A 10,016-nucleotide genomic window follows, 5' to 3' on the forward strand; every position below is an offset into this window, starting at 1 on the left:
TTTCGCTTCCAATCCTCTTGAATGCAGGCAGTGTACCTGTGAGTGGTTAATTTATGGTGCATGCATTATACAAAATTGTATAAAACAATCAAATAAACTGGTACTTTAAATAAACATTGCATAAACACGTTTTATTGAAGAAACAAGAAGATTTGAAAACAGCGGCGATAACCCGACTACAACACAGCATTGTGAAGATTAGCCATTTTTATTCACACGTCGTTGATTTTTGACGCAGGTATCGTAATAAATTTGAAAATTTCAAGATAATCACCGGAAATAAAGTGTTATCAAAGTAAAACACCCTAGAAAGATGATTATCACATTCAGCGACCATAATTGCGGTTTTTGTTGAAGCATAGAATTATTGCATGAGAAAAATAATTGTTATGATTGAGCTAAGAAAATCCACTCTCCAACCGCGTGACATGACACCAGTGAGAAGTCTTCTAGCAAATAGTACTAATATTTCTAATCTATGCTAACGATGGATGGATTCCTTCTCCGCTGCATTCTCCTGCTTTGCTTAGCGACAGTCTTTGCAAAAGGTAAGTGAGATCCTTAACTAAACATAGGTTTCATAACCAAGTTTTCCTTTTATGGTTCCCATATTTCCCAAACGACCGTCTCTATGAATAATAAGTAGTTATTCGTCTTTTTTAGTCTTCATATTGCTGATATATACAATAAACTATGTAACCCATTCCTGTCTATCAAATGTTTCTATTTTTGGACCACGGTCATTTTAGACCTCCGAATCTCATTCAGTAACACTGTGGTATCTATACAGTAGTGAATAGTGGAAGACGTCAGAGACATCCGAGAGAGACATTAGAAACAGCGAAGCATTGTGGGGTCCACTAGTTTTGTATATATCTGTTACCTCGGATTCAACTAAAGCAAACTGGTTCATGAAATCTATGTTCTTCACTTTTCCAGTTTGTAAATTCAACCAAGAAGGCAAAAGCACAAAACATAGTAATTCAAACATACAATAATAATACAATCAAATCGAAATGTGCGCAATTAAATTTTATTTGATAAATTTGCGCTATTGCGCATCCATTTTCCTTACGGCCTTTGATTTAGCATGTAGTGGCATGTTGTTAAAATGTAAATTACATTGTTGCAAATGTTTTGTTCCGCGTAGCCTTTACTGGATATTGTCTGCCTACCTCTGCTATTAGTTTAGAAATATCTGATGGTAGTAAAAATCTATGGAATCAACGCCAAAGATTTTTGCTACATGTTTTGATTTTATTGAAAATATTTTTAGCTTACTTACTGGGCTCTTAAGCTCAAGATTCTGTGCCACAGGTAGGATTTATAAATACACGGACGTTTGACATTATAGGTCACACCAAAATCTAGATTATTTCAACTGAACTTGTCATGACCTCCATGACTTACCTATAAAAATAAATACCTGCTGCCTCACCCGTCCTAATACTCACCATTTTACCATTTCTTAGTGTGATTTTTGCTCATTACAATAATTCTTAATAATAATTTATTGTAATTATTATATAAACAATATTACGTAATGGCTTTATCAACACTAAAAACTTATATTATTCTACTTCCTACTTGCTCTAAGTCAAATCGAATATATTTCTTCTATCTAACTTAAGTCATCTATCACTTTAAAATCCACTATAATTCCATTGAAAATATTCAGCATAAATTGTTCAGATATATTAACTATAAACTCGATCTAGCTATAAATAAGTTCATAAATTACAACCACTTGACTCTTAGATTTGTTTCCATCCTGACTTTAATTTTTAGAACTGTTAAAAGTGTTATAGACAGTCCTGATTTAATTAGCCTAATTACCTTCCATATACCATCTAGAAATATTTTTAATTGCAACAACAATATCAGGACCGAGTTATTTAGATACTCGGTGTACCTAGATTTCATGTAGTTGGCAATACGTTCGCAGAAGTAGTTGATGTGTTCAATTGCACGGAATTTAGTTACAAGAAGGATATAATAACATACCTCATAAATAAATATTAGGGTTTGTTTGTGTTCTATTTTATTATTTTTTTTAACACATTTCACTTCTTTAATAATATTCCACTAAATTATTATAAATATCACATGTTTCTCAAAGCCTGTATGGGCGCATAATATAAATAACTAAATATATCAAGAACTTTTATTAATTAAGTACGTGTCTCTATTTATTTATGCTGATTTTAAAGGATCGTCTAGGAACACTGGATTTACGAAGAACTATATGTTGTCCTTGAAGTTACAAATAAAAATAGGTATGAACATAATGATGGATTGATTCACATATGTATCTTTCTGCACTAGTATAGCACCTTATTAAATGGTATAAAATACAAATAAAAAAGTACTAGTGGTATCACAATATTATATAGATGATAAAGAACAAATATAATAAGTAATTTATTCAAGTATAAATGTTACTAGTAGTTATATTTTTAATGCTATTTGTTCACTGGGTAAATTAGATTATTTTGTATTTACTTGCTAATTGATTATTAGTTTTTATGTATTTTGCTTCAACATTTAAGTAAGTTTTATTAGAAGTTTAATTTTATGTTGCTGTATTTCACCACGAAAATTAGTAGTTTTATATATTATATTTCACCGTGCAAACTAGTAATATGGTGTGTTTCATTGGGTTAATTAGTTAATACTCATTTATCACTTCGAAAAATAGTTTATTATGTTTCTATTGCTTTTAATTTTTATTGTTTCACTGTGTGGATAAGTTATAATATAAGTTCCTTGAAGTAATTAGTTGTATTGCGTCTTTCAATGTGTAAATTAGTATTGTGATATGCTTCTGTGAGTAGATTATTTATTGTGTCACTGGGTAAGTTAGCCATGTTAAATGTTTCGTAGTTGAAATGTGATATATTCAAAGGTTCACTATGCGAATTGGTTTATTAGTCTTACGATGTAACTTAGTTTTATGGTGTGTTTCTTTTTAGATATGTCAACGGTAAGTTGGTTGTATTAATTTTTTCAATGTAGAAGTTTGCTTCATTGGGTATCTGTTTCATTGTGTAATTTGGTTATAATATGTTTCACCCTGCAATTATGTATTTTAGTATCGGTGTTAAAAAGTCCAAAATTTTAAGAATATTTTCTAATGATGCAATAACCGCCCGGGATATTGCTGTATCTTTTTTAAAATTTTAAATAGATGCATCCGATGATTTAAAGAGCAATAATGATGAAATGAATGAGCGAGGAGGACAGGAAGAGAATACAGCCGAGTCACTCGCTTCCCACCCAGCCTGGCAGTACCTCCTCCATGAGGAGGTTTCGTGTGGGGAGAGCTTTGCAGACAGGATCATCGGCGGGGAGGACGCTCCGCTAGGACAATATCCATGGATAGCGAGGTTAGGTTATGAGTGTAAGTAATATTCCCTAGCAATTAAAGCACTGACCATAGCATTTATCGGTGGCTTAGTCGCCAATCAATCGCCTTGCAAACAACAACTAAATTTAATCCAGATAACATTACTTCCTTCTAGTATGATTCTATAATATGGTCAAAACAGGCCAAACTCTACAGTAGTATAAAACATCGATGCATATGACATGATTGTTCTTTTTAACTTTGTTAGGTCCACTAAGTATCTCAGCGCGATAATTTATTGTTTTCAAATATTCTCAACAAGAATTGGCCAAAGAGAAGACATCTGAGGGACGTCATGCCATTAAATTATCATTCGTATTGAGAAGTAATTAACATTGAAGTTTCAAAAGAAAGTAACGTCTTCTAATATATGGGTTATTTTTCAGCAAAAACCAAAAAAGGAGAAATAGAATACAAGTGCGGAGGGTCACTAATTAATACCATTTACGTCCTGAGCGCTGCCCATTGTGTGAAATCTGAAAACCTGTAAGTCATTTCTGACTAAATTTTAAAATAGACGGAACATTTACTTTAAAATGGACCGAACATTTACTTTAAAATGGACCGAACATTACTTTAAAATGGACCGAACGAAATTAGGGTTTGGCTTCGGAAGGTTATTTCCAACAGGGCGATTTGTTTTTCAAATCTAATTCAATATTTATAGGCAACAAAATAAATTTTGCTATGTAATACTTTTACTTATAACCGCCATAACTCAAAAATAGTTAATTTGCACATTCCTAATAAAAGAAAACTAAACATGGACCCAAATTCCATCCTTTAAAAACACCAAAAAATATCGGAATTATTATTATAAATATTAATAACAACCCATATTTGAGTCTCTATTGGATAAGAGAAGGATTGCTTTTAAATAAATAAATAATTAATGGAAAGAAAACAACCCTCTTCCATCTTTTGTTATATTTACAAATAAATTACAACTATGTTCACACTGATTAAATTTGACTGAAATTACAACTATGTTCAAAACAAACCGAACTTTGATAGCTTGCCGCTAGATGTAGCTGTTTTCAATATTTTCGCTTTCAAATACGTTTTAAAAATATGATACTAGCTAAAATCGCTGACGTTCGTCGGGTTTTATGCAGATCTTTAGAAATCTCATGTAAACACGAAGACAGATACCTTACTCTTGTTTTGAAGGCCAAGAATGCAAATTTTCATCAATCTCTGAATAGAACTGTTATTTGTATAAAAATCGAATCCACGCGTCGCGCGTCGTCCAAAAACCCAAAGGTCCAAAGGTCACAAACATTCAAAGTGAACAAATAACCAAATGACATCCGGTAATTTATTTAAACATCTGTTTGAATTTCTGTTCAGTTTTCTTAACAGACTGAAGGAATAAAGTGGAAATTAACCCACTAACTGAAACGCGACAGATAGACTCGTTGTCGATGACAATGCATTCTATCAACTTTTGGTGGCACACACACGTATTTTCTGAAATTGGATGACATCATAAAAACTTAATTTGGACAAGAATTTGGCTTAAGTGATGAGCGTGGTTCACTCAATTTAGTCAGTTTGGGGAGAAAGGTTTAATCCTAATTTGAATCAAATTTTTAAGTGTTAAAGTACATTTTTAATGTTCACAGCAGTTAAGAACCAGTCCATGGGAGGAAGGTTCAATCCTCAGACAACAAAAAAATATATAATTGTATTTTTAAATACAACTATTAATAAAAATTGACGTATTATAGAAAAAAAAACTAGAAATTTACACTACGCAGTCACAAAATAGGTAGATTGTTGTATGGGTAGTAGTCTGTAATTTTCCAGTTAAAATGAAATTCCGTCATGTCTATTCATACCAAATGCCTATCACTGTACGAATGTACCCGCGACGCATGATATTATATTCCTGAATTGACATTAAATTGGACTATTGGCAACAAGTTTGGCGTTATCGTGAATGGCAAGTTATCAAAACGATGATAACCTTTTTACTCCGAATTATCTGAGTGATACACGCTGTCACAGATCATTGTGGGATTTCCCCAAGAGGATGGCAGAATAAACAAATTTGCTTTAGTTACATAAGGCAGAAGTATTTCATATTTATTTATGTTTTGAATGTATTAAGAATAATAATTATAAATACTCCAGAGATAAATAGTCGAGAATAGTAAATACCTCCAGATTGATAGATACTCTCAGTATGTCTTCTCCAGGGGGACCTGGTGAAAATCCAACAATCACAATTAAAACGTTGCTTTAAATGGTTTTAGCCTGGTTTGGTGAATAGCCAGGTACTTCTCTACCTTTAACTTTTCAATTTTCTTTTCTTTCTCACTCCCTTTAGCCTTATACATTATATCAATAAATTTTGAAATTCCGTAATCGCACTGGCTGCAGGGAGTGGGGAGCTGAGACGTTGTGTGGAATAAAAATTAAATAAAGAAAAATATACATGTGTGCATATTTATTTTATTTTTATATATATAAATATAATTGCATGTTTCTACTCCAGCATCAAGGTGAGGCTAGGAGAACACGATATCACCACGGAAATAGACTGCGCAAGTGATATGTGCGCAGAGGCGCCTCAAGACTTCAACATAAAAGAGATTACAATCCATGAGAAATATGACAATCCCAGACTAACTAAGGACCTTGCCCTCATCAGATTGGATAAAGAAGCCCTGTTCAATGGTAAGCAGCAATCTTCCTCTCTATACCAGCACTGATACGATCGTCAATACTATCAACGTTTTGGACATAAAGCAGCACTTTGCAAGAAACATTCTGGATAATTTGCACCAAAACAACAAAACACTATACAAACCAACCCAAAATATACCCAATACCCTAGTCAAAAATAAATAACTTCCTGAAAGCTCCTTTTACTAAAACCATCTTTGGACAAAGACATTTGAAATACATAACATGCAAACTATAAAATACCAGGGGGTCTAGCATAGTGAAATAGATAACTTTACAATGTTGGGTGGATAGGAGTAGCTACCGATGATTTCATACCGATCTATAAAACCTTATGATAATACGATATTGACAACATCGGTCATCTGTGGTCAGTTTGCGATGTTCGAAATATGATTCAGACAGTCGGTAGACAAAAGCCGCTGCTTTTAGCGAGGCTTTCAAGGTTTCGGAAAATATTTTTGGTAAATCTTTTTTGATAGTGTCGTTCGTTATGCAAAATAACTGGCTAATTGATGAATGGACGTGAACTGAGTCCTTAAGTTGAAAGAAATCGTATACACAATCCATGGACGATCAAAACGCGATCAATTGATTCCGTTCCAACTTGGAGGAACAAATGTTGTTAGTCATAACTAAAGACCTCATGAGCAAATTAACTTTTTAGTGTCAAAAAGTACATGCGGACTGCCAATGTATTTTAGAATTATTATTTTGATTCGAAATTGTCAATTTATCAGTATTTTTTACTTTTACGTAGCTATCTAGTACATTCGGTAGTTGCGCCTATCGAATCGATGTTGAATTGAAGTTAGTTAATGAAGTTTTTATTCAAATTTGGTTTCTGCAAGTCCGAATGTAGCGTGTAGCATCATTGGTGAACGGATTCAACTCGTCACTTATACGAATTCTTTCAATTCCACTAGCTTCTTTAGTTCAACTCCGTTCGTTGATAAGCCAGTAATTTTGCGTTACAAACGACATTATTAAAAATATGTGCATATTGACAATTAACCTAAGCTTATCTGATACTTTGGATGCCGCGCTAAAATGAGTATTGTCGGGCGGAATATTTCTTGTCAAACGTTGAACACGCTCGCAAATAACTCTAATTTATAATGTCATAAACATAAATGTCATAAACATAGATGTCATAAACAAAGATGTCATAAACATAGATATCATAAACATAAAAATATCGAAGTTGTTCGCTAAAAAAGGGCCGTCACATTATTGCAGACTACTGTAAAACACAACATGAAAAAGGCTCAATTTATGTACGTATTTTTGAACAAATTTATGAACCTCCTGCATCTGTCTCTACACAGGTATTTCCTAGTGAGACAGACATCGAAAATAACTCATACAAATCAAAATTAAAATTGATGAATAAATAAATAATCACGCTAAACCGTTAAAAGCCAACTTTTTTTCAAATTTTTCACCATTGATATTAAAATTTTATTATTTAGAAATATATATTTTATTATTGATGATGGACACTGCAACGCTGTCTGAAACGTCGGCTAAAGAAGGAGTTAGCGCAACACGGCATAACACCCCAAAAACAAACAACAAAAACAACAAAAATATTCATGTTTATTTTAAATACATGCACCGAAAAGATAATTTTATCTTATTTCTAAAAATGTATTTTTTTACGGAAAATTAAATAATAAGATGTATATTGCGCATTTGAAATACACAGAAAACATTGCAAACTGAACCAACTGCAGCACTTGGCCGTTCTGGTCCTACAAGGGGTACAAGTCTTAAAAGTTCTAATTTCGCTTTTTCTTATCTTAATTAATTATTAACCGACGAAACCTTATCTTTCACCTTTCTCAATCACGAATCCAACCATCTCTCTCCAGGTTGGGTTGGCCACGTATGTCTCCCACAGCCCGGTGTGACCCTCGATATGACTGGGATGGCGGAGACAGCTGGCTGGGGCATCACCAGTATGGACACCCTCGAGACCGCCACCGTACTCCAGATGCTAAAAATACCATTAATTTCACTGGTCGAATGCGCCAATTTCTATAAGCAGTTAACGACTTTAACTGAAGAGCAACTGTGCGCCGGAGGAAAAATTGAACAAGATGCTTGTGGAGGAGACTCAGGTGGACCACTTATGAAGGTTAAGCTTATTTTTTCTTCTCCTAATTTTGTATTTGATAAATTTGAATAGCCTCAAGAAATCTCCACCATTTAAATCACAAATTTCACGGTACTACATCCCAGAATGAAATTTGACTTCTTCCACACATCTTATTCACCGGCTTCAGTCCCTCTGTCGACTTTACCACTTTTCTCTAGTCCTCAGCACTTCCAATCTTGCTTATCTTCAAAAAAGATCGTAGCAAGATTGGTGATTTCTTTATTATTTGCTGAGAAGACACTGAAAAATATGTAATGTAACCAAATAAACGGTACGATAATGTGAAGAACACATATCAATCAAAGGGTTATTATCTCCCTATATTTTAACATCTACCCCAAAAATTTGAATTAAAATTAAAACAGTATAATGTTCTTCCAGGTCAAGAACATTACCTCTTCTAGATGGTATAAATTTAAACTGATGGAAGAAAGTAATTTATTTTTGGGGAATTACGTTATTACATTTTGGACGATTCCTCCTTCTTTAGCCAGCTTTTCATCAGGGCAGATGTAAATAAATCACTATAATACCTTTGGTCGTGAAAATCTCAAATCATATCTGATGCAAGATATTTCTTAAATTGTTGGTTATAGAGTACCAAAATACAATATTCTGGATACTGACCGGTGACCAACAAGTGTAATTAATAAGTGTATAAGATTCAAAAGTGTTTCACAACATTTTAATTTTAGGTGGTCATGGGAGAGGAAATCCCTCAATACTTCCTCATTGGAGTTGTGTCCTTTGGTCCAAAGATGTGCGGTGGAGATCCCCCAGGAGTGTTTGCTAATACCACCTACCACCTTAAATGGATTCTGGATCACATCAAACCAGTAGAAGAATCAGAAAAAACTAATTAACACTTTATACTTGTTAGCAGTGGCGGTTCCTGGCCTATCGGGAGTTCAATCCGAGATAAAAAGGGGAGAAAAATATGCCTTTGGATATATTTATAAACTACTCCACTTTTCCATATTATGTGTATATTTCCCTAGATCTAAAGTAATTTCATCGCACCACTGCACCAGATATTAGTGACCTGGCAAAAATATATACCAAAACGTGTATGGCTAAATAACATAATGTCGTAGGTTACAAAATTGGACGATAATCACAGAAAAACGATAGTCACAGAAAAAATCTTTTGATTCTTGATAATTACAATTTTGTACTAATATAGTGAAAGCATCAAATGTGCTGTACACTCGGGCAGGTGGTAGATTCCCAAAATTTGCAGGTATACCGCTCAGGCGCCAATAGTAAGCTTTGCAAGAACCTAAGAAATATGACGGAAATTCCTATAGGTGCTGATATTCTTAACGGACTTATAAGATTTGGGTTTCATTTCGGTCTAGCTCTTGGGCAGTAAGATTATCATAGGACGGCTGGATTTTTAGCATGTAATGTGAATGGCATGCTGTTTTAAAGTTTGGTAAGTTTATAATACCATTTGATACGGTTTTTTTCATTTCCTTATATTTTTAATGTGAGTTCACCATATTAAATTCACTACATAATACCTTAGGTAGTAACTATACTAATTTATATCAAGATTATTATTTTATTTTTTGAATATTCTTGATGTTAAGTGTTTCTATTGAATAGACCTACAATTTAAACAAATCGTACAAGTGACCTACTATTTTACATTATGTTTTTACACAAGTCTTTCGCCAATAAATAGATAATAATAAATTGGTTTAATTTGTACCTACTTGTACATTTAATCGCTTGAATTTTGAAAGGGATCATCAA

General features: G+C 33.3%; 1 protein-coding gene across 1 annotated transcript in view; it reads left to right on the forward strand.

Annotated features, from left to right (window-relative positions):
- Positions 1–9,997, forward strand: part of LOC149416882 (transmembrane protease serine 9-like) — a 49,655-nt gene extending 39,658 nt beyond the window's left edge. Inside the window, exons 12-17 of the mRNA XM_089641339.1 lie at positions 2,973–2,983; positions 3,188–3,400; positions 3,793–3,892; positions 5,907–6,088; positions 7,972–8,237; positions 8,954–9,997. Of these exons, the coding sequence (XP_089497465.1) occupies positions 2,973–2,983; positions 3,188–3,400; positions 3,793–3,892; positions 5,907–6,088; positions 7,972–8,237; positions 8,954–9,121 (940 nt within the window). The 3' untranslated portion in view covers positions 9,122–9,997. The remainder of the gene's footprint in view (positions 1–2,972; positions 2,984–3,187; positions 3,401–3,792; positions 3,893–5,906; positions 6,089–7,971; positions 8,238–8,953) is intronic.
- The last annotated feature ends 19 nt before the right edge of the window (positions 9,998–10,016 follow it).

This window comes from Hesperophylax consimilis, chromosome 16 (assembly GCF_061612785.1).
Source record: "Hesperophylax consimilis isolate HC1 chromosome 16, BYU_Hcon_1.0, whole genome shotgun sequence".
In the NCBI taxonomy this organism is placed as follows: Eukaryota; Metazoa; Arthropoda; class Insecta; order Trichoptera; family Limnephilidae; genus Hesperophylax; species Hesperophylax consimilis.